A 25,895-nucleotide genomic window follows, 5' to 3' on the forward strand; every position below is an offset into this window, starting at 1 on the left:
ACATAAGATCCTGTATAGTTTGGTATGACATGATGTACGACCCTAGCTTAGTTGGGCTGCCGAGACGATTGTCCGCAGGTTCAAAGTTTAAACCCAAACGCACCTCTAACTTTTCCAAAGTAATGTATGTATTCTTTGTGAATTATCGCTGGGTTTAACGATGAAGAAAAAATCAAGAGCAACCTTGCATACCTGACAAACTCTCTATAAGAATTTTAAGGGGATGTGAAGTTCGCGCGCACCCTATTGGACCCCATTCTACTTATCATCAGGTGCAGATTTCATGCCCGTGACTGTTTGGAAAAATGGCGCCAAGTGAAGAGTACACTGAGAAGAGTGTAGAGAAACGGAGAATTTCTGTGTTTTCCGGTATATGGAATCAAGTCAAACAGCTCAAATGTTAGGACGTTTTCTATTTTATTCATGTCGCTTTACATCTCGCTTTCCAGTTGTGATGATAAAAAATAGCTTTTGTAGTTCGAATTTTTATCTCCCGGTTTGCTATGGGGGTAGAAGAATTAAATCTGCAAGTTTGTTTAGGATACTTAATCAAGTTATTTCGATTAAAAACCTAGCTACTGACCCAATTTCAAATATTTTCTATAGGACCAATCTGAGGTATTCTTTCAAATAAAATAATAATTTTATAAATCAGTTAATAAATTTAGTTCTTAGGTAACAAATTATAAAAGCACATAGTAGTAACGCATAGGGTTAAGCAGACTGTGAATTGCCACTGCACGACTCTGGCATACTTCTCTCGCTTTCTTCGCCTTCATCAATTTTTTCATGCATTCCCGCCATTTTAGGGTGCTTTTGTCCTTTAAGGTTATAGCTTAAGGTCCATTTTTTATACATTTTGTTTCACCTTTAATCTGGGTAATTTCGTCGTATTAAATTTTAAAGGCCGAAATATCCATGCATATTAATTATTTTTACCTTTTTCTTTCAACTGCGAGAACTAATCACTAACTAGACGTGAATTTAAATTCTTTACTTGTCAATACTTGTTTAGTTACCCAGATTAAAGGTGAAACAAAATGTATGAAAAATGGACCTTAAGCTATAACCTTAATAAGAATGTTATCTGACATTCGAAGGTTCAAAAACACATCGAATTATTAACCTCCTTTTACAATCGGTTAATAAACAAAACTTAATACGTGTAACAAAGAAATCTAAGATTGTATAGAGCGGACATTGGGTAGATTGTCATACAAAAATATTGCGCTCATGCGATGGTTCAATCTACTGTGAAATAGCAAAACAATGTAAAATACTTCATATTGTTCCCATATCGTGATTTGCACGTTTATACTGCACATATTAGCATATTTTCTATATAAATATGTTTTTGTATTAGTCTCTAAGGATTCTGTGATATCTCGTCATACGGACATTTCAAATAAGACTACTTACCAATAGGGACCGTCCTGCATTTGATTTTTTACATTATTCTATATGTAATGATTAATAATACGAAAAAGAAACCCTCCTGCGAAAACTGCATTCAAATTGGTTAAAAAATGAGCGAGTAATTCATATTTCAAATATTACTATGTGCCGAAGTGGGCGCGTTGTGGGGATATCGCTTCATCCCTTTCTTTCGCACGCGTCGGAATGCACGATGACGTCACACGTGGGTATTGCGCCTCTTTTCTGTTTCTCGTTACTTACCCCTTCTACTGAAATTGAAAGACTTATAAATAATTCTTTCTGTGTTATAATTTATATAACGTAAATATTTGATAATAATAAAGAACAAAAATTAGTCCGGTCCCCTATTGTTAAAAACTTTTGGAGCAAATATTTCTGATGTCCAGTCTATAATTAAGTATATAGTTTAATGTCTTGCCGTGTGATTAATTTGTCGTGCTGTTAATAGTCAATTCCTTTAGATAACTCGATATTCTGCGGTCTGCGGTCTACGATTGTGGTTTATCACTCTTATTAATGCGAAATAACTGTATTCATTATGCTATCTGTATGTTATAGAATATTAGGTGTTGGCGGCTCTCGCGCGTTATTTCATCGGTGTTAATTACCGCTTTCAAAAACTACAAAAACTTAAAATATAATTCCTACCCAAATACTAAAGTATCATGTCAAAATTACTCTGTAGTATAGTACAGATAGATATGGAGGCCATTAATAAAGAATGTTTCGTCATAGACCTTACGAAACTGAAAGGAACGACATACTAATAAGCTAGAAACAGTTTGCTGCTACTAAACAACTTTGCTGCTGCTACCAAACACATTAATCTATATAGTTGGTTATAGACCGAACATTGGCCAAATTTTTGTTCCAAAAGATATTACCAATTGATAATAAGTCGTTGTCATATTTGAAATGTACGTGTGACAAGATGTCACAGCGTCCTTAGATATTAATACAAAAACATATTTACAGAAAATATGCTAATATTCGCATTAAAACGTGCAAATCACGATATGGACACAATATAAAGTATTTTACATTGATGTTTTGCTGTTTCACGGTAGATTGAACCATCTCATTGTTTGTATAACAATTTTCCCAATGTCCGCTCTATGTATTACAACTCTTTCTCCCCATACACTGGTTATCAATTTTGGAGTCGGTGACTAATTAAAATTAAACATTATTTTCGTATATTTTTGAATGCAGAAATGTTATTAAGCATCAATTCCAATATTATTAACCAGTGTTTCTTAGGTAATATTACATTATTGGTTTTTGAATGCGGTTTAATTTTATGTTAAAAGTTTGTATATTTTAAATCATTCTTCAAATCGTCTGTGCACTTCTGTATCTTACAAACATTCTTTCTCTTCAAAAAAATAAAAAAAGAACAGATTATTCATTAAAAAAAAAACATTGCAATTAAATTTATCAAATACAAATGTCAAACAAATAGAGATGAATTCAAGTTTTATACTTGTTAAGCTATTTATGATTCATTCAAACACATTGTAATATATCACGTATCACGTGAGTATGGTGCGAATTTAATCCATCGAGCGCATTGGATTCCTATCTCTTGATATCTTGCTATCCATTTTCACGTATTTGTTGTAGTTCTGGGAGATAATATCGGACGAGCATGGCATCGACACCACAGGACACTACCGCGGGGATAGCGAGCTACAACTGGAGAGGATTGAGTTTACTACAACGAAGCTGCTGACGGTACGTACGAGTTCCAATCCCAGTTCTGTTTTATAAAGTAAGATGTTTTATTACATACACGTTGTCCGATCTCAATACTGGCAAGACGAAAGCAAGGTAATTGCCCGACATTCACTTAGTCAACCTCCAACCACTGTCGCGGCTAGTCGGCTTACTAAATTTTTGTATTTTTATAAATAAAATGCCTTCCTGTGGTTTTAGACGATGTACAAATTATATTCCAACTGGGAATGAAAAAAATGTTTCATTTAATACGTTAGTAATAAGTATACACTATTTAACTTATTTTTTAACTAATAAATGCATTTTATTCGACTGTCATGGCGATGGAACGGTCGACGCTCGGGCACACTCGGGTGCACTCGGGCCGTATCAATGCGAGCTGCTAGGGCTGTACAAGTATGTGACTATAGTAAATACTGCGCTGTTTTTATGTGCAATTTTGTTAGTGTCTGACGCGTCTATTTGTATAACGTCATTGTTTATGAAGGGTAATTTTACATTGCGTTAATGAACAAAGGATTATATGCAAGATAGGTGTTTGGTTTAATATAGCAACAATGTCAAAGTGACCCTGTACACTGTCTATTAAGGACGGGTCTCCTCTACCGTGAGAGTTTAGCCTACACGCTGTAATGCAAGCTAACTTCACATACCTGTATATTCATGATGTTAAAGCAAACCATAATTGAAAAGTAATGTTTGTAAACATTCACCCCCCCCCCCCCCCCCCCCGAGCAATTCTCGTGGTCTCCACACGGAATGCACGCGGGGACATTCGTCGCGGCCCTAGACACACAGTTAAGTGTGTCTATCTCATAATTGTAACAATAAATTAAGGCCTATGAGGGCTCGTGAGCATTTCCTCACTGCGCCCATCCTAAGAAGGTTCCTTTTCCTTTCCCCACACTGCTGCGTATTACTTTCACAATCGTATAATGTAGGTAGATATTGTAACTTGACTTTTCGGATGACCAACCTCAGCCCGCCGTGACCATGAAGACTGCAAAATCTTCGAAACGTCGGGAGAAATAATATAGAAGCCGCGATAAAATCCGAAAAAAATATTTCAATACTGGGTGTTTCATAAAAGAACAAATGATACATTTCCTGTTACAAAAAATCCTAGAAAATTATACGCCGCCAGCGCCATCTATGTGAAAAATCGAAAAATTTTAGTTATTTTCTAAGGGAGCAAATTACTGGGACATAAAGTAGCCTATATATTAATGCAGCACATTGTCTATGTACGTGCCAAATTCCATCCAAATCCGTTCAATGGTATCTGAGTTTACTATTAACAAACATCCAAACATAAAAAAAAAACTTTTTTACCAACCTTCTTATCCTACATATATACATATATATAGGATAAGATCTAGTATTTAATCAAACTTCGTATGAAAACTTTAATATTTAACTATGTCTTTGAGTTATCCGAATTCAAGATTAACATAATCAGAAAAGATAGCCTAGTTGGTTGTGGAACGGACTGCCGAGACGAATGTCCGCAAATTCAAATCTCAAACTTCACCTCACCTCTGACTTTTATAAAATTATGTGTGTATTCCTTGTGAATTATCGCTTGCTTTAACTGTGAACGAAAACATCGTGAAGAAACCTGTATACTTACTTGATAAATTCTCTATTTGAGTTTTGAGGCTATGTGAAGTCTACCCGCACTACAGCGTGGTGGACAAAGGCCTGATCCCTCTGAGTAGAGGAGGCCCATTAGTAGGACAGCTTATAATAATAATACAGGACTGATATATCAGGAATCCACAATGTGAAAAACATGGGTCAACACAATTTATCAGAACTTTGCGATATTTTTTCTAGATCTTTTTCGGATTGTTTACTTCCAGGCAGACGCTACGTGCCCCGTGCTGTGTTGGTAGATCTGGAGCCTGGCACCATGGACGCCATCAGGTCTTCAACTTACGGCGCTCTGTTTCGCCCTGACAACTACGTATTTGGACAGAGTGGAGCTGGTATGGTATACTATCTATTGTGTAGGAATATAAAGCTGTTGTAACTGTAAGGTTTGTCATAAAAAAAATATAGTAGAAACATTTTTATGTAATCTTTAATTTAAATGCCCTAAAAAGAGAAAAATATCAAATTTTTGAATAAATATGTAAATATATTTCAAATTATATTACATATATTCATTTCTTTACAATGACTTTATGGAGTTTTTTACAAGTTGGGTGTCGGAGTGGGGCGTTCACTATTTGATACGTACCTCAATAATAATATGTAGTCTTCTATGCTATTCTTCTGTGAATTAATGTTATGTTCAAGGTAACAATTGGGCCAAAGGTCACTACACAGAAGGTGCTGAGTTAGTAGAGTCTGTGATGGATGTCGTGAGGAAGGAAGCGGAACCGTGCGACTGTCTCCAAGGTAAAGCTCTTAGCAATAGGATATTTGACTTATATTTATTTATAGCTTTTATAAATATGTACGTCGTATTCATTATAAAACAGAAGAAATCTTGAAATCTGTTGAGAAATCTACAAGTTATAAGCTATTGAAATTAGGTAATAATAGTGTCAAAAAACAGAAAACGGACAAAATACTTGCATGTGACGTCAGCGGTCAATACGCTGCGTGCGAAAGAAAAGTTGGAATGATATCCTCACTCCATGGCCACTTCTGCACGAAGCAACATTTGAAATGTGTATCATCGCCTCATTTCTTAACGAATTTTAATGCTGTTTTCACAGAAGGCTTTCCTTGTACTAATTGCTGTTACATATTAAAAATGCACAAAATCATTTTAATCAATAAAAAATGCGTGACGTTCGCGTGTATTTTCTATCATACAAAATTTTTTTTTTTTTTACTAATTTTATGAGTCATTAAAAATTATATGTTACCTAGATTCAGCTCAGGGGAGGGTCATGGCCCCAATGACCTCCCCTTCCCCTGGATTTTCTAATAGGTCATATTAGTTTGAAAATCGTATTTATAATTCCTTGGCTACAGAGAACAATATATGAGCTGTTACTCCCTAGTCTCAGTAGTTCACCTGTTTATTATGTTTAACATTCGCGTAAACATTAAAATCGCCGACGACGTTGTTTTGTCTCCGTTTCGTTCGCAGCTCGAAATGATATCAGGGGCCGTTTATGTAACGCACTTTTTGAAGATCTTTGAGCCTCCCACCCCCATATATAACGCGCCGTAACGTTTTTCTGCGCCCCCTCCATAAAAGTTACGTAACACTACATTGTCAATTTTTTTTTTATCTAACATTTACAATTGAGTATGTTCGCAGTCGTTAAAATACCTTTGTTATTGTTTTAAAATAGAAAAACCAATGTTACGTAACAAGCTGTACGAAAACATCCCTGCCTGTAACGCATCGTAACGTTTTACAAGATACACCCCCCCCCCCCCCCAAATTGCGTTACGTAATACTTGAACGGCCCCTTAGATCTATCTGCTCAGTACTAGCCCGGAGTCTTTAATTTGTGCTCTATATACTGCCGTGTCAAGCTCAAAAGCGGTATTTTAAAAAATCTAAATCTTCATTTTCATGTCGTCAGATAGCTTAAAGAAATACCTACCCAATGAACTTATCTAAATAACGGTATCATGTTTAAAACTTGTTAAAATACCTTAAAAGAGTTTCTCTATCTCAGTTTTACATACAAAACTATATTTACAAAACTGTGATTATCTCGAAATAAAGTTTCCCTGACATACTTTTGCGCTTAGCACGAGTGTATAGCAATTGACATCACATCATGGGACGGACGGTGAAAAGTGGTTGCCTTGCACCTCTACGCCTTTGAGGATAAAACACGTAATATGTTTGTGTTTTCCTATCATTATGCGTGTTTTTTGTCACTTTGCAGGGTTCCAACTCACACACTCACTGGGTGGAGGCACGGGCTCCGGTCTTGGCACCTTACTCCTCAGCAAGCTCAGAGAAGAGTACCCTGACCGCATCGTCAACACCTTTAGTGTCATGCCTTCGCCTAAAGTAAGTAATTGGTTATGCATGGCAGCTCCAATTTAATGTACGATACTTAAAAGTACTCAAACCTCTGATGGTCTCAAATCCTTAAAAATACAGAATTGATTATCAATAAAAAAATGCCATAAGTTGTCCATTATTTTTTCTTTATTGCTTTGAATGACGAGACGAGCTTGCCGTTCGTCTGATGGTAAGCGATACGACCGATAAACAGTAGAACCACCAACACCTTGAATTACAAAGTGTTTAGTATTCCACTGCGCTCGTCTGAGACATGAGATGTTAATCATTATGTCCAGTAGTTACACTGGCTACAATGTCAAACCGGAACACAACAGTGACTACATACTGCTTGATACAGACATTGCGGTACTACTTAACCAGGCGGACTCTCACCACCAGTAAATTTCAATACGTTTTATAATCATCTAATTGTTATAAATACAAGTCGTGTTTCAATTAACTCTAAGATTACCTCTCTGGCCCTAGGTCTCAGACACGGTGGTGGAACCCTACAACGCGACGCTCTCAGTTCACCAGCTGGTAGAGAACACGGACGAGACGTTCTGCATCGACAACGAGGCTTTGTATGACATCTGCTTCCGGACTCTACGCCTCGCCTCGCCTACTTACGGAGACCTGAACCATCTAGTGTCGGTAAATAGAGCTTAGTGTCGGTATTAGGGTCCCGTAGGGTCGGTATTAGGGCTCGTAGTATCGGTATTAGGGTCCCGTAGGGTCGGAATTAGGGCCCCTAAGTGTCGGTATTAGGGCTCGTAGTATCGGTATTAGGGTCCCGTAGGGTCGGAATTAGGGCCCCTAAGTGTCGGTATTAGGGCCCGTAGTCTCGGTATTACGGACCCGTAGTGTCGGTATTAGGGCTCGTAGTATCGGTATTAGGGCCCGGGGTGTCGGAATTAGGGCCCATAGTGTCAGTATTAGGGCCCCGTAGTGTCGGTATAAGGGATCTTAATTTTCAAACACACCACATCTTTATCCCTGAAGAGGTAGGTTATAGGGGTGCGGCTGGGGCACCCACTTTTGACCAACTGTATTGCGTCCTACAATGTGACAGGGGGCGAGCCTATCGCCATAATCATGATATAATAATAATATCAGCCCCTGAGCCCTGTATTAGCTGTCCCACTGGTGGGCACTGACCTCTTCTACTAATGAGAGGGATAAGGCCTTAGTCCACCACGCTGTAGTGCGGATTGGTAATGCCTAATCCCTCTCAGTAGTGGAGGTCCATGCCCAGCAGTGGATCTGTATATAATACAGGGCTGATATTATTATTTATTATAATGTTTTTCTTTCTAGGAAAACCTACTTTGCGGTGGTTATCCATCCGGATTCTGGTATACGAAAGACCTATCTAATAAAAGACCCTGTATCTAGTTTAAAGTTTTTATTTGACAGTATTAAACAGCTCACGTAGGTAGCACTCATTTTATATTTATTTGTGAGCATGGATAAGTGACTTTTGTATTTGGTCGGCATATACATTTAAGTTTCCTTGCGGGATCGAATCAGAAATGAGGAGATCCGCAGGAGAACCAAAGTAACCGACATAGCCCATAGAGTTGCGAAACTTAAGTGGCAGTGGACAGGGCACATAGTTCGTAGAACTGATGGCCGTTGAGACGGAAAAGTTCGTGGCGACCACGAACCGGAAGACGCAGCGTAGGCCTCCCACGAGATGGACGACGATCTGGTGAGGGTCGCCGGAGTCCGATGGATGAGGGCGGCCCAGAACTAGTCCCTGTGGCGCTCAATGGGAGAGGCCTATGTCCAGCAGTGGACATTTCCCGGCTGAAATGATGATGATACATTGAAGTGATAAGTAGCATTCACTCAGTTGTGAAACAAACCCTTAATGTAATGATTTGTGTGCAGCTGACTATGTCCGGCGTGACCACGTGCTTGCGGTTCCCGGGACAGCTGAACGCGGACCTCAGGAAGCTTGCTGTCAACATGGTACCCTTCCCACGGCTGCACTTCTTCATGCCTGGTAATATCAGCCCTGTATTATATAATGTCCTACTGTTGGGCATGAGTTCTACCTTGCGATTGGGCATTACCTCCCGCCCCCTCCCTTCCCATTACCCTACTTCCCTCTACTCCCAATCAGGGCCGTAGCTAGGGGAGGGGCATTGTGGGACAATGCCCTACCTTAAAATACTAATGCCCTACCTTAATAATTAACAAAATTGTACATTACTACTCAATGAAAATATATGGAGCCGCGTGTTTTTTATTTTACGATATGGAAGTTGGTCCCATAGTAAGAATTATTCGTATTGATGGATGAAATAACTCTCTTTCGAGATTTATGGGAATTTTGTTACAATCTGTATATGACCTTAACAATTACCTAAGTATTAAACTTTTTTTTTTGCTCACGTTCACGAGCAGATCAGGTTTAGTAACATTTTATTTTCCGCCCTGCTTGTAATAACAGCTGCCCTGCCTTAAATTCAAGTCTAGCTACGACCCTGCACCGAATCCCATCCTTTCCACAACATTATCCCTTCGTCATTTCTTCCCTTCACTTGGCCTTAACTTAACTTCAGGCTGCCTTGTCCGTATTAGGATATGTTAGGTTTAGAAATAATCTTGAAACAACGGTTTCCCGTGATCCGATAATACCCCCACGCACCTTACTTTACGGAGGGTAAATACTTCAGATATCAGATTCTGCTAATCTGACGAGCTAACACCGCCTCGCAGAAACCTGACGACCTGAGTAACTTGATTTATTAAATAATAATAATATAATTCGTTATTACACAACCAATAAAACATAAAGAAAAACAAACGAATACAAATACAACACATGGTTACATAATGGGTACTCTTATCTATATATAAAAGAAAGTGGTGTTAGTTACACTATTTATAACTCAAGAACGGATGAACCGATTTGGCTGAAAATTGGTAGAGAGGAAGCTTAGAACCAGGAGACGGACATAGGATACTTTTTATCGCGTTCCCACGGGAACTGGACGTGACATAAGACGTGGTATAAGAAAGCAAAATTTCGTATGGAGATAGTATAAGATCCTGGAAAGGTTATAGGCTACTATCCCGGGAAAATATATAGCGGGACTTTAATCCCGAAAAACTCCTTCACGCGGCCGAAGCCGCGAGCAAAAGCTAGTAGTTAATAATAATAATAACTTAGCTTTATTGCAACAAAAAGAACAAATAATAACATTACGAAGTACGTAAACAGTAATCGGCATATCTGAGTTTAAGCATTACAATTATTGTCAGGGGTCCCCAAACTAGGCCATGCCTGTATCTTGGGATACTTATAATGAGAGCTAAAAGCGATTTCTTCTAGACAACATTTTAAGGTATTAGCTAATACGAACTTCCCCCAGGTTTCGCCCCCCTGACCGCCCGCAACTCACAAGGCTACCGCGCGCTCACCGTTCCCGAGTTGACGCAACAGATGTTCAGCCCGATCAACATGATGGCCGCGTGCGATCCGCGACACGGCCGGTATCTCACTGTGGCAGCTATATTCAGGGGACGGATGTCCATGAAGGAAGTGGATGAGCAGATGCTCAGCGTGCAGGATAAGAACTCCAGGTGAGTTTGTGATTTCATTGGGAAATATAACAGTAAAGTAATAGCTACAAGTCGCTAGAGTAAAAGCTGAGCGTCCCCGAGTTGAGGCAGCAAATTTTCAGCTCATTCAGCCGCAATACTAACCCCCTTATTCATAGACGTTGTTTATCTAAGGACGGAGCATTTCTGTGATAACAAGTCTGTTTCTCAGTGCTGACGGCATGGCAGCCTTCGCAGTGCGTAGACATAGGGCCGTTGTGATTGGCTAATATTGAGATACAACCTGAATCTAGTTGGCTGTCAGATAAACAAAGCTGAGAAACAGACTTGTTATCACAGCTTTACTCCGTCCTTAGATAATAAAAAGTCTATGAATAAGGGGGAAAGTCTTTTCCCTTTTTTTATATATTTGATATAGTAAATATTCAACACCAAAGCTATGAGTGAGCCCGAGTTTACGCAGAGAAATGTGATCGGCAAAGCTACAAGTGTTCCCGAATGAACGTAACGAAGGTTGTAAATAAATATTACGTTACAGTAAAATGTTTTGCTTTATATTTTATTTTCTTAAAGCGGCGATGTGGAACGGACTGCCGAGACGAATGTCCGCAGGTTCAAATCCCAAGGGCACGCATCTCTGAGATTTCTAAAAAAATATGTGGTATCCTTTGTGAATTATCGATTGCTTTAACGATGAAAGAAAACATCCTGAGGAAACCTGAAAAGTTCTCTATAGGAATTTGAGGATGTGTGAAGTCTACCAATCCGCATTAGGCGTGGTGGACTAAGGCCTAATTCCTCTCAGTAGTAGAGGAGGCCCGTGCCCAGTAGTGGGACAGTATATAATACAAGGCTGACGATTATGATGATGAATAATGTTATACTATTAGTAATCTGTGGATAGCGTTGTGAGAAATTTAACTATATCTGTATAATATTATATATATAAATAACAGAGTCTTTCTTCCAGCTACTTCGTGGAATGGATTCCGAATAACGTGAAGGTGGCTGTGTGTAACGTTCCGCCGCGCGGTCTCAAGATGGCCGCCACGTTCGTGGGCAACTCGACCGCCATACAGGAGATATTCAAACGGATTTCGGAACAATTCACCGTTATGTTCAGAAGGAAGGTAAGGGAAATGATGTTCATAAAAGAAGTTCACTTTTTACATCGACAGCAAAATATCACATAAAAATACTACCATTTACTGAGAACTTAGGGCTTAGTTCGAATGGATTTAATACACGAACATTTTGTACAGAATAAGGTTACTCTAAATAGCTTATTTTGTTTTTTTTTTTTATCAAATAATGATGATATTTTAGCACAAAAACAAAATCCGGTTTATACGGTTGACAGTAGTTAAAAACAGAATAGTTGTAATACAGGCATGTGACGTCACGGATGTTCATTCGGTTGACAGTAGTTAGAATCAGAAGAGTAGTAATACGGGCATGTGACGTCACGGAGATACGATGCGCGTGATACAATTAGATAAAACGATATCCCCACTAAGTATAAACGCGCCCGCTCCTGCTCCCTGGAATATTTAAAATATGAATTTTTGTCGCATTTATAAAACCCCAGCAATACTGCGCGCTATTCGTATTTATAGAAGCTATCTATTTGAAATTTGTGATACACATAGGCCAACATATTAAGTAAATATTTGTACAATATTTTATCTTTACTTTGGTTCTTTAATTTTTTTTATAATATTGATAAAGTGTCATTAATTTTATAGTACAAATGCTACAGAAATTGTTGATTCTTTGCATCTCCTAACGTACACATTAATTTAATTTGCAACCAACACTTAGAAATATAAGAATATTTCGTTTGTTTAAAATTTTCAAAAAACCTAAAATTTGTATTAATTTGTATTAATTAATATTTTGTATAAAATTTGAATATGTTTGATTTTGTGCGTCTTTTAATAAGTAACAGCGAGTATAAAAAAAATATCCTTCTGTGAAAACAGCATTAAAATTCGATAAGAAATGAGGCAGTGCTATGTGCAGGAGTGGGCGCGGAGTGGGGATATCACTCCATCTCTTTCTTTCGCAAATATAGTAATGTCCGCTGACGTCCCACACAAGTACTTCGTCCCTTTTCTGTTTTTTGACACTCACCCCTACTACCAAACTTCAATGGCTTATAACTTGTATATTTTTCATCAGATTTCAATGATTTCTGTTTTAGAATTTATACGATGTACCTATTTTATAAAAGTTATGAATAAAAATAAGGGGCCGTTTGAGTATTACGTAACGCAATTTTTGAAGATTTTTGACTCCCCTGCCCCTCCCAAGTAACGCGGCGTAACGTTTACCAGTACTCACCTGCACCCCCTCCCAAGTTATGTAACCGTAATTTTTTTTTTTTCTAATATTCACAATTATTTTACGCAAAATAACGCAAGTCGCTAAAATACCTTTGTTATTGTTTTAAAATTTAAAAAAAATGTTACATAACGCTTTGAACATACTCCCCCGCCCTCCTGTAACGCATCGTAACGTTTTACCAGACCCCCCAAATTGCGTTACGTAATACTTGAACGGGCCCTAAGTCAAACATCCTATTATTCGTATATCTTTGCATATAAGTCATGGTATAATTCCAGGCCTTCCTCCACTGGTACACGGGGGAGGGAATGGACGAGATGGAATTCACAGAAGCGGAGAGTAACATGAACGACTTAGTTTCAGAGTATCAGCAGTATGAGGTAAATATAACGTGACCGAAATGAAGACTCCTTGAAATTAAACTATTTTTCGGATTTTATCCCGGTTTTAATTATTTTAGTTTCCTCCCGACGTTTCGAAGACTTTGCAGCCTTCATGGTCACGGGAGGGACTGCACATTAGATGTTTAAAACTATAAAATAAAATTTACTCGAAACTTGTGAAACATCCTCCGAGTATTATATTCTATTTGTCCTTTTAAGAATGCAACATAATTTAAATGTGTTAAAACAATATTACAGGAAGTTGGAGTGGATGATGGGGAATTTGAGGAACAAGAAGAAATGCCCGGAGAAGAATATGCCGAAGAAGAATAATTTATTATTTATTATTAAAAAACTCAATTTTATTTAACGGTTTTTGTTGTATACTTCTTATCTCTATTTTATTATTTAAAGCTTCATAAATGTTAGTAATAGTATCTTTTTCTACACTAGTACAATCTATTATATCTGTCTCTTTGATTTTCTTTTCTTTTGTCACCTTTTCTTTTACCTTTTTCTTTCTTTTTTTGCCAAAAGATATGACATTAACATGACCCATGTTCATTTTTACTGGTGGCTTACTAATAACCACTTCTGTTTTCAATTCAGTTTCTGTATCTTTTTTCTCTGATTCTTTTACTTCATTATCAATCTCTACATTATCATTTATTGTTTTTGTTTCAATTACCTCTTTAATTTTATTATCATGTTCATTCTTTTTCAATCTAAAATAAACATCTCTCTTTCTTTGCATCAGTTTTGTTCTCACCTCCTCTATAGTCTCTAATTCTGGGGCATAACACACATGCAATACACCTCCATAGAAGTTCTTTCCATCCAGCATCTTCTTGGCAATTCTTGCACATTGTATTTTCTCAAACAGCACATGATAAGTTTCTGTAAAAGGTTCTGTAGGATATTTTGGTGTGAGATGCAATTGTAATACTCTTCCGAACTTACTGCAGAGGGATTTTGTTTCTTGCCGAAGGTTCAGCGAGGGAACACCGAAGATTAGCAGATGGGTTGACTCATCATTTATGGTATATACCTGAAAATAAGAGAATAGAATCATGTATTGATAGTATTAGCACTGTAAACAAAAAAGCGGCGATAGCCTAATTGGGTGTGAAACGGTCTGCCAAGACGAATGTTCGCAGGTTCAAATCGCAAGGGCACACACCTCGGACTTTTCTAAAAAATCATGTGTGTATTCTTTGTGAATTTATTGTTTGCTTTAACGGTGAAGGAAAACATCATGAGGAAACCCGCACATCCGAGAAGTTCTCTATAGGAATTTCGAAGGTGTGTGAAGTCTACCAATCCGCACTAGGCCAGCGTGGTGGACTAAGGCCTAATCCCTCTCAGTAGTAGAGGTGGCCCGTGCTCAGCAGTGGGCAAGTATATAATACAGGGCTGATATTATTATCATGGGCTAATCCATAGTATAAATAATATCAGCCTTGTATTTACTGTCCCATTGCTGGGCACAGGTCTCCTTTTCTACCAAGATGGAATTTTGAGGGTGTGCACATATTCTGAAGAAATCATTATAGTTTCATACAATATTGCATGGTGGACCAATGAGTGGAAAAATCATCAGTTAAGTAATGGATGAATACTCAATATGGAACAGTCAATGCTTACTTGAGCCCTAAGTTCAGGGTACATGTAGACTAATTATTTAAGTTGCTTGTATACAAGACATGAAGGACCGATCTTTACAAACAAATCAATTATGAAACTTATTCAATGATGGAAAAATCTGAGCCTTTTTACAATTTTGTAATGTTATGGCAATTAATCTGTATCTGTAGGCATTGACAATGAATTATGATTTTTGAGATGATGATTGTCTTGCAATGTAATGCAATTTATTGTTGTGTTAATTGATTTTGAATATTTCAATTAGGACTGTCGATAATAGTTTGGTGGTAGGTCTCTCATATGTGAGAGTCCGCATGGGTAGGTACTCGACCGCAATGTCTATTTCTACCAAGCAGTGTGCAGTACTGTTATGTTCCAGTTTGAAGGACATTGTAGTAAGTGTAACTACTGGACATAATGAGACTTAACATCTCATGTCTCAGGATGGCGAAGCGCAATGGAATACCAAACACTTTGTAATTCAAGGTGTTGGTATTTCTACTGTTTATGGGCGGTCGTATCGCTTACAATCCGACAAACGGCAAGATGGTCTAATCATTCAAAGCAATAAAAAAAAATACAATAAAAAAGGTTTCTGCGCTGCGCTCCGCCAATTATATACTTTATCTTAAGGTAGGCACAAGCATTAATAATACTCTTAATGTCGAAGTTATTTCTGGTTTATATGTCTTGAGCCCTTATTATAGCTATATATACTATAGCAAACTCAAGCATTTTAGGTCTGTACCGAAAAGTGTTTTTGATTAATTAGCCTTGGAATTAAAGTCAGAATCTCAATTTACAGAACAGCGGAGTTTCCAGTGTACTAAGTGGACGATCAATTGAAATTATAATAATCTTTACACACGCAAAATTTTGTGAGTTAAACTTACTTTCACAGCTGTGAATATTCTTCCTTGTCTGTACGCTAGTCTTGTCGTACATAGAGGTTGCTGAACGTGGTGCGGCATTAATATCTTTTCTTCCTCATTTTGAGATGACATTTTGTGATTTCAGCAACAATTATATGCAAAATAACAGTGGCAATTTGCAAAGTAAATAATAACAAACAATTGTCATATGTCAAAATGAGTCGCCATTTTGTTTTTTGTACTTTCATGCTAAATATATAGACTGATGTTTGTGACTATGAAACGGGATTTTAATTGTTTATATTACGAGAATGTCATCTTTTGATACAACGACATCTATCGTACAATATATTCATAATTTGTAATCTGTATTTTAAAAAAACATAATATAGCATTCGTTCTGTTCTTTCGTTAATTGAAATTTGAATTTTATGGAATGGGAATTGAAATATCAAATTTTACGATGAGGAATTCATTTGTTTTTATTAGATAATTTATACCTAATTTTATTTCCTAGACATCAAGGTTATGTTATACCCTATCCGTGCACAGGAATTGAAATCCCTTCCACCCCCTACAACTTGTTATAAACTTTCCTAAAAAGACTTCACAGTGTATAATAAGTGATTAAAATGAAATTGTGGATGTTCTGTGATGTGCAAAAGAAAAAGACGGTGGATACTAAAACTAGCCATACTAGATCGTGTAAGTATCTAAATAGGACCTAGAGGAGCGCCAGATTAACACTAGCACTCAATATGTCCTGCCCGTGCATCATGCACGTGTATGCCTATTTTATGGGAGCCAAACAAGTCCTTGTTTACTTCTAATTCATACTAACAGTGTGGACTAAGGTACAAATAATGTCCTAGATACATATTTTTTTTCTGAAAGTTGGCCTTATTATGCCTTATGAAGCAGATAAACTTAAAAAACCTTTTTTTTGCAGATAACCCTGGTTTATACTGTTATTAATAATAAAATTGGTGGGAATATAAAAGAAAGTCAACATTTTAAGAAGAGAATGATCGGGGAGCAAGATATATTGTCCTAATGCTTTGGCAGTGAAGAATATCATCCTATCATTCAACAGTGCAAAAGGGACTATTTACTGTATTAAGGTGGTAGCTCAAGGTCCATTTTCATACATTTTGTTTCGGCTTTAATCTGGGTAACTAAACAAGTATTGGCAAGTAAAGAATTTAAATTCACGTCTAGTTAGTGATTAGTTCTCGCAGTTGAGAAAAATGTAAAATAATTAATAATCATGGATATTTCGGCCTTTAAAATTTAATATGACGAAATTTTAAAGGCAGAAATATCCATGATTATTAATTATTTTTACATTTTCTCAAGAACTAATCACTAACTAGACGTGAATTTAAATTCTTTACTTGCCAATTAAAATTAAAATATGAAAATGGACCTTGAGCTACCACCTTAAGGGAAAATTAAGTATGGCGAAATGCAAAGGAAATGTATTATATAGCCCCTATACATGCAAACCATTTTATTTAACAAACAACACAAGATGTTACTAATTCTCAATCAATAGTGCCATGCTGTAGATGTATACAATAATTGACACAGAAAACTAAAATATTATAATGGAAAATATTTTAATAATGGAAAAACCCTTATGAATCTGATTAAATTTACTGATAGAAAATGAATATCAAAGTTGTTGCTTATATTGAAATAAATTTGATTATATTTACAGCATTCAGGAAAGTGAGGAATCATATTAACAACATATGAATTTAGAATGAAACCAAAGAACTTTATAGTCCTTTTTATGGATATTAACATTTCAATTATGATGCAAAATGGAGTATAATATCCATATTTGCAATTCATCATCATCATCAGCCACAGTCCATGCCATGTCCACTCCTGAACATGGGCCTCCCTCAAAGATTTCCAGCTCTATTGGAAGTAGCCACATCCAGTGGTGTCCTGCGACTGTTTATGAGGTCATCTGTTCTCGTGGGTGGACGTCCGACGCCGCGCTTGCCAGTTCGTGGCCACGCCAGAATCTTCTTGCTCCAAAGGCTATCAGTTCATGGTTCGAGATTATACAACTTTAAAATTTAATTGTAGTTCAAAATAGTCTCAAGACGAAAGTCTTTGACTAGTGTGTGTTGCCAGTGATAACATATGGAAGTGAGACATGGTCGCTCACTATGGGCCTTATCAGAAGGCTGAAAGTCACGCAAAGGGCAATGGAGAGGACTATGCTCGGAATTTCCTTGCGGGATCGAATCAGAAATGAGGTGATCCGCAGGAGAACCAAAGATACCGACATAGCCCTCAGAGTTACGAAACGCAAGTGGCTGTGGGCAGTGCACATAGCTCGTAGAACTGATGGCCGTAGTGGCGACTACGAACCGGGAGACGCAGCGTAGGCCCCCACCTGATGGATCCACTGGACCCACGTTCTGGTGAGGGTCGCCGGAGTCCGATGGATGAGGGCGGCTCGGAACCGGTCCCTGTGGCGCTCCATGGGGGAAGTCTATGTCCAGCAGTTGACGATTCCCGGCTGAAATGATGATTCCAAAATAGATATCTCAAGTGTGCAGCTATTCCCATAGTCTCTGGAGAATGTAAATAAAACACGAGAGTATGTGTTGTTCCATTGTGATTGGTCGAGAGACTGACACGTGACTCGCGGCTCTCTCGGCCAATCACAATCGTTAAAACCAAACGACGCGCACATTCGCTTCCTATTATGCGACATTCTACTGCAAATGATTTTTCTATGTTTGCTTAATAATTCTAAATGTAGTATTATAATATTTTGTTGAACGTAAGACAATAGGAGTAACTAGTTAGTGGCATATTGTATCACATTTCTTTTATGAATTTGTTAAAAATAATAAATCATTTTTTAGAATTAAGTATATCTTAGTTTTTTCTACTTTTAATCGTAAGAAGTGGTATTAGTTTCATGTCACTATGGGAATCTTTATTATTCTTATATTTATACATTTGATAAACCATTTTTTGTGTGTTTTGCATATATGTGAACACTACGAGTCGATTTTGTATGTTTACTTCGATAAAATCTAAGGAAACTCGATTAAAAATGTGAATAAAGCTAAGAAATGTGGTTCACATAAAAAACAATACTACGTCTCAAATTTGTATATTTTGATAAAGTGTATGAAAATCCGATCAAAATTTCGAATAAAGCTAGGGAGTAGCAAGATTTATGTTATTTTTTACAATTTGTATTTTAATTATTAATCCAGTTTCTCCACTTTACCCCCAAACAAAATATTGTATCAGGAAAAAAAGCAATTTAGATATGGAAGTTGAACCAAAAGTTTATTATTATTATTAAGGCGAAATAATACCAAAAATCAATCATAAAACATTTATTTAAAACTTAATACAAACATCAGCTAATTTGGAATGACAAGCATACAATACTAGCTTAGTATACATTGTCCCACTGCTGGGCACGGGTCTCTACTGAGATTTCTGTTAGTCCACCACGCTGGGCCAGTATGTGTTAGCATACAGACATATCTAACAATAAAATGTATAGCAGCTGAAATGCAAAAGAAATCAATCCTTTGCTATCTACTTCTTGAACGAAAGTAATTAACATGTTACATTAAGGTGGTAGCTCAAGGTCCATTTTCATACATTTTGTTTCGGCTTTAATCTGGGTAACTAAACAAGTATTGGCAAGTAAAGAATTTAAATTCACGTCTAGTTAGTGATTAGTTCTCGCAGTTGAAAGAAAAACGTAAAAATAATTAATAATCATGGATATTTCTGCCTTTAAAATTTCGTCATATTAAATTTTAAAGGCCGAAATATCCATGATTATTAATTATTTACATTTTCTAAACAATAACTAAACGTAATTAAACTTTACAATACTTACAGATAAAGAAACAAAATGTATTAAGTTTAACTAATAAGTCCTGCTCCTTGAAGAAGCAGCTCAGTAGGCATGATTATGTCGTTTGGCATGAGATCAGCCCCGGATCTAGAGGGGGGCAAGCCGGGGCCCATGCCCCGGGCGGCCAATTCAAACTAAAATAAACACAAATTATTTTCCGCGGGGCGCGAAATGCTGATGATGATGAAAAAAGTAAAAATATAGGTCGGGGCGGCATTATCTAGATTTTGCCCCGCCTCCAAAAATCGAGAGCCGGGACTGGCCAAAATCCCCATATCACTGCCTGACTCTGGACCTAAATGGTGTATTGCGCGCGCAATACAACTACCGAGTAAGCCGAGATAAAATTGAAAACAAAAGAATACAAAAAAATCAATTGTATAACGTGTCCGAATTTTAAAACGCGCCGAGCGATTAGCGCGCATGCGCCAACCGTTTTACTTATGGCCTCGCGTTACCGCTCGCCCAATGGCAAGCCACGTAGCGGCTCGGGGACGCGTCGCCAGTCCGCTGCCGGCCCTCGCCACACGCGCACACGCATCACCCGAGCTCCGTCGCGATACCGTTTATAATACCGAAATGTATTTTCGCTTATATGTTGGAGCTGTGTGTAATAATGATTGAGTTAAGTAATAATAAAGTGTCAGTCGTCAATCACGCGCGCCTTTCCAATTTAATTCGCCCCGAACCCACAAAGAAAAGTTGTTTTAATTGCAAATTGATTTGGTGCGACTTTTGGCAAGTCGAAGCTGCATATAACAAGAAAATCTCCATGGAAATGTTGGGACACGTTAAAAGCCGTACTTATATGAATAGAGAAATGAAGGAAGTCTATCTTCTCATTGTGAATTGTCTACATGAGAAGGTATCTCGACACTGCATTTCTATAAACCCTAATAGGAATCATAAAAACTCGTCTACCAAGGAGGTGAAACTTTTCAAATTCCAACATTGGAGGAAATAGAAAAGAAAGTCAACATGTTAAGGAGAAATTCACCACCACCGGTATTCACAAAAATAAGGAGTAACATTTTGTGTGCGAGGACTCCTTCTAAGATCTGGTGAATCATGTGAGTAGCTTGGCGACATAGAGGGAGCCTTCGATAGCGCCTGGTGGCCATAAAGGTCCGATTGGAGGAAGAACGTTGCCCACCAAACATCAGAAGGACGGTCGCCAGCTAACTGGATGATCGGATGGTCAGAGTTTGGTACTCAGAAGCATTGTGGTGTGTTGTGTCGGATTGGGGTGTTGCAATATAAAGGACATTACCAAATGTCAATATCTATGGTCTATACTTTGTCCTATGTAAAAAAATACTGTCTATGTTTTTCCCGCTCTTTTCTGCAATCTGTATGTAACACATGATGTCGGGCTCTTAAGACAGTTATGTATTTAAGGAATAATAAGCGTTAACATAAAAATATACGCCTTTATTATCATGGTAGCAGAGCGTGGTTACACAAATAAAACAAAAGAACCATAACAAAGTTGTGATCCACTTCGATGACAAAAATGTCGAGTCAATGGCGTTTGGGGGGCTGCGGTCTCATTATTGCAGTGACTCACGGAGAAATCAAATTTCGGCATATGGAAATTTCGTCTAGTTACTTTTAGAGGAGAAGCAAGTTGCTCATGTACTTTCAGACAGCTAAGCATACAGCATACAACAAAGATGACGTAAAAGTGAAGTCAATAATTGCGTTAATGTTTCCGATATATCGAAATCATAAAAAATGCTACAACTGTCAAAGATATGTTGAAATTATTAGAAGATATCTTTGAGAGAAAAGTTGTATAATCGCTTTCACCCAAAACATAAGTTGATTACTTTAAAATGCAATGAAAGATGACCTGAAGACCGATGCGCACTTAAAAGTTTCCGGTTTCATTGGTCAAACGCCACATCTGACGTGACTCGGGACGAATGGAGCTGGAGATATGCGGACGGAGAGACGGCTTCGGCGACGAAGCTATTCTTTCCGGACGCTGTCGAGGCGCGCAGGGTCGTAAGGCGGATCGTCCTGGACGCCACACTGACGCAGGTGTTCACGGGGTGGATTCTCCACGTACGTAGTGAGAAGGAGACGTCTATGAAGTACATCCTGGGAATGACCGACTGAGTCCGGTTGATGCGATGGCTAATAATTTGAGAATATTGGCCAGTGTTACGGCACAAGTCACTGCAGCTCGCGCGGCCGCGTAAGCTGTGCGCTCTTGCTGCCACAACCGAAAAAGTTTACGCCTGGTAACACTGAAAAGGTGTACGCCTGGCAACACCGAAAAGGAGGTGTAATTTTTTCTATCACTTGGCTGCAAGAGCATTTTTATTATAATTTGTTATTACAATTTAAATATAGTATTATTCGTTATGTGCCTATGTTATTTCCGTCGAAAACATTAAAATTTTGATGCTCCAATGTATAAACGAATATACAGCCAGCTTCCTCTATCTGACCGCAAAGAACAAAACCTTTACAAAAATCACTTATCCCAAGGGAAAATACCTCTATATAGTTACCTCGAACCTCCAAAAATCACAGGAGATGCATAGCATTTCTAATCAACGGAGACATCAATCACTTGGGGAGGTGGGAGACAGACGTATCAAATAGCGTAGAACCCCCCCCCCCCCCTCAAGAACCCTCTACAGACATGATGTTGTCTCTCCACAATTCGATAAAAAAATATAAACCCCAGTCGAAACATTTGAAAAAAAAAACAACAAATAAAGAAACGGAGACATCCAGCTGTTCAAGACCAACTGTTCACCGCAAAAAAATGATAAAGTGTGTGTCTTACTTGCCCGATAAAGAACTTTTTCTAATCAAGAAATGCAAGGCTGTCGCGTATTGCGTCTGTGCCGCGACTCACCGCCGGAGGAGGCTCGCGGGCGCCGGCTACAGCGCTCGGCACCACAGCCCGACCCCCAAATTTGTTCATATAAATTTAGTATTAAAAAGGCTGTCAATGAATAATAAAAATAAACCCAAATTTCATTATGTGCGTGAACAAAGGCCTCTAGTAAAACATATCGATCAAGAGGTCTCGCTGCGGCTGTGGTCAGCTCAAGAAAATAACATTGAAATTAAAGAAAGATGGCCCAGTATTGGACCTTTTCCAGTGAAATATCGACCGCGTACAGGACTTGTACTAAGCCTGGCGCAGTGAAAAAATTATCCTTATTTTCTTTACTGTAAAGGTATTTAATTAAATGAAAACAACCCTTGAAAGAAAAAAGAAAGTCAACATCTTAAGAACAATCATATCGAAAAATAATTGAAAAAAAAAATCCCGGTAATATACCGGAAAAAAAATTAAAAGCGAGAAGTTGAAAAACCACCCACTTGGAATTAAAACACCGCACCGTACCTACGAGGCGATAAAAAACCGGTAAAATAAACCGGAATAACGCAAACACTAGGGAAATAGTGTAAATGTTATTAGGCAGCAAAGCTATCGACACGGCTAACGCGTAACGACGGCTTTGGCGAGAAAAAAGAAACCGGAATATAGTTTAAATAACCGGAAAAATAAGTACCGGAAAATAGCTCACCGGGAAAACGGGGCCGGTATATAAGTTAAATATACCATAACGACACTGTCGTATCGAAACACTAAAATGAAGACTTGAAAAATGCAAAGAAAGTCTTCTATCAACAAATCTCATTAATAAAAGACGAAAAAATAATTGTTAAAAAATTACAAGCGAAAAAAAGCGTTCACAAAAACGCTACGTTTCAGCACAAAACGTCGCGTTCCTATGAAAATTCAAAACCCCATGTTCTGAAAAGAAAATCGACATGAACCCTAAAAAATTTTTTTTATTTTTGTGGCCAATTCAAAGTACACGCCCAAGCTTACGCCGCATACATTGGCGCTCGGTGTAGGCTCGAGCTGCGGTGCAAACCCCGCGTGCCACACGAGGTTTCAGTTATGTGACATTTTGAATTGATTAAATAAAATAGTTGTCTGTGATTGTGACTGATCAATAAACGCTACCATATCCAACACGAAGTTTTATTACACGTGGAGAACATATATAACCCATGAGCTCCATACTATCTTCATTAGGACAAGATCTTTCAAAGTACGGAGCAATGCTGTGATAAGTCTGTACTTTCGACATGACAGTCGCAGTGCGTACACATGGCGCTGTGATTGGCTAATATTGGCACAACTTCACTGCAGTCGGCTGTCGATAAACAAAGCTGAACATAGCCACAGATAACTATGACAGCCGACACTGTGTCCTCATAGTATTGTTTGTGAAAATGGGTGTTAGACAAATTGCATTTTTTTCTATTCTGTTTCTAGTTTTCTCTTATCTATTCGCTTTGACCACGTGACATCGCTAGGATGTCAATTACATTGTAGCCAGTGTAACTACTGGACATAATGACTTAACATCTCATGAGTCAGGATGGCGAGCGCAGTGGAATACCAAACAATACTTTGTGATACAAAGTGTTTGTGTTTCTACTGTTTCAGGCGAACAGCAAGCAGCAGTATGTGAAAGGCCATAAGATTGAATATATCTTAACTAAATCAGGAATAAAATTGGCGAATGTATCGATTTAACGAAGAGTCGATTGTAAAACTATTCGAATTAATATATCGAATACCGCATTAAGGTATAGTTACACATAATATAATTTGTTGCTCATTGCATCTATTATATAAAAATCAATGTACAAAAATAATATACATTTTGCATACAGTATACATACAAGGCATCTTTTAAGGTTCAAAGCAGACGACCGACAAACATCGGAACGATAAATCGTATAAATTCTTTAATGAATATTGACTTCACTGCAAAACGATTGAGCCCGTCACCGACACGACAAATCGGACCGATAAATCGTACCGACATATCGGTCGTCTGTTTTCACCTTCAATAATCACAGTAAAGTTGCTTGTGTCCGCGTTCAGTGCGCACGCTAGCTCTCTTCATAGCCTTCCACTTTCATGTCGTTACAGCCCCCAACTCTTCATTCTGTTCATACGTCCTGTCGTATCTGGTGATTTTCAGACCTGAAACCAGGAAATGATTAAACCCTTCACGCTTTCTATTCCCGAAGGAGGTTGTTTTGGAGTATCGGACCCCGCTTTCACCAGGAAAGCCGATAATGGGATAGTGGAATGGAATGAATCGGAAAGAAGGGTAGCGATCAGTGGGGAAGGTCCATATAACTCGATTCTCACCGGCTTCCCTTTCATGTATAATCTAGACCAGCGGCTTCGCACGGGTGCAATGCTGACTATTTAATGGATGTTATTATACATATAAACCTTCCTCTTGAATCACTCTATCTATTAAAAACCGCATCAAAATCCGTTGCGTAGTTTTAAAGATTTAAGCACACATAGGGACAGAGAAAGCGACTTTGTTTTATACTATGTAGTGATTATCATTAGAACGATTTTATGTATATTAGTACCTACATGTTGTGTATTACCTTTCAGAAAACTTCACCGCCCTGGTAGGGATAGTGTGAAAAGGAGAAAAGGGAGGAAAGGGAAGCCTCTTAGGATGCGAGGTGTGGAGGAGCCTCATAGGCCTTAATGTGGAGTCACAACCATGAAGTATACACACACTTAACTGTACGCGTCCCGAAGGTTAGATAAAGAAACTACTGATGGACCTAGTTTGCCGTGTGCACTCCCATAATAATGTGATAGGAGGCCACGCCACATCAAATAAATTTCGGGATGGTACTGAGCAGAAAAACTCATCATATCCGAGCAGGGATTCGAACCCGGGACCTCAGAACGGCGGTACAGCACACAATAAAATTCCTCCACGGAGACAATAGCAGATGATTTTTATTACTTATACATTTGATCTTTATCAGCGTATCATTTGAGGAATGAATAGTCGGACGCCAAAGTACTTGAATTAATTCAAATCATTACTACATATAAACTTCAATAGAAACATTCTTTTCTGTTTATCTAAAATAAAATGTACTCAGGTTTATTTTAGTGAAGAAAAACGATT

At 38.0% G+C, this 25,895-nt stretch overlaps 2 protein-coding genes and 1 long non-coding RNA gene across 7 annotated transcripts in view; 2 read left to right on the forward strand and 1 right to left on the reverse strand.

The window, feature by feature from the left end:
* LOC115453668 (tubulin beta chain) overlaps nucleotides 1-13,944 on the forward strand; it is a 32,859-nt gene extending 18,915 nt beyond the window's left edge. For 2 of the 5 annotated variants that reach the window (XM_037447144.1, XM_037447147.1), the window contains exons 3-11: nucleotides 5,037-5,162; nucleotides 5,476-5,577; nucleotides 7,038-7,165; nucleotides 7,649-7,816; nucleotides 9,056-9,170; nucleotides 10,546-10,756; nucleotides 11,706-11,865; nucleotides 13,360-13,461; nucleotides 13,723-13,944. In XM_037447144.1, the coding sequence (XP_037303041.1) occupies nucleotides 5,037-5,162; nucleotides 5,476-5,577; nucleotides 7,038-7,165; nucleotides 7,649-7,816; nucleotides 9,056-9,170; nucleotides 10,546-10,756; nucleotides 11,706-11,865; nucleotides 13,360-13,461; nucleotides 13,723-13,797 (1,187 nt within the window). In that variant the 3' untranslated portion in view covers nucleotides 13,798-13,944. Of the gene's footprint in view, nucleotides 1-3,060; nucleotides 3,172-5,036; nucleotides 5,163-5,475; nucleotides 5,578-7,037; nucleotides 7,166-7,648; nucleotides 7,817-9,055; nucleotides 9,171-10,545; nucleotides 10,757-11,705; nucleotides 11,866-13,359; nucleotides 13,462-13,722 lie in introns of those variants that run through there. The other 3 variants (XM_037447145.1, XM_037447148.1, XM_037447146.1) reach the window with 2 other exon arrangements.
* On the reverse strand, nucleotides 13,780-16,211 carry LOC115455274 (RNA-binding protein 48). The gene is made up of 2 exons (XM_037447149.1): nucleotides 16,002-16,211; nucleotides 13,780-14,512 (listed from the first exon to the last, which is right to left on the reverse strand). Exons 1-2 carry the CDS (start codon nucleotides 16,110-16,112, stop codon nucleotides 13,802-13,804), a joined length of 822 nt encoding a protein of 273 aa, XP_037303046.1. The 5' UTR covers nucleotides 16,113-16,211; the 3' UTR covers nucleotides 13,780-13,801.
* Nucleotides 16,212-16,356: 145 nt separating this feature from the next.
* On the forward strand, nucleotides 16,357-20,192 carry LOC119193524. Its single transcript, XR_005113976.1, has 4 exons — nucleotides 16,357-16,685; nucleotides 16,930-17,101; nucleotides 17,426-19,604; nucleotides 19,901-20,192. It is a non-coding gene; the product is annotated as an uncharacterized LOC119193524 (long non-coding RNA).
* Nucleotides 20,193-25,895: the final 5,703 nt, after the last annotated feature.

Source organism: Manduca sexta, unplaced genomic scaffold (assembly GCF_014839805.1).
Source record: "Manduca sexta isolate Smith_Timp_Sample1 unplaced genomic scaffold, JHU_Msex_v1.0 HiC_scaffold_63, whole genome shotgun sequence".
NCBI lineage: Eukaryota > Metazoa > Arthropoda > Insecta > Lepidoptera > Sphingidae > Manduca > Manduca sexta.

Bases quoted from the DNA above. Each gene is read 5' to 3' on its own strand.
- LOC115455274 (XM_037447149.1), bottom strand. From the start codon at position 16,112: ATGTCATCTCAAAATGAGGAAGAAAAGATATTAATGCCGCACCACGTT. The intron at 14,513-16,001 runs GTAAGTTTAACT...TCTTATTTTCAG, and splicing joins GAATATTCACAGCTGTGAAA to GTATATACCATAAATGATGA.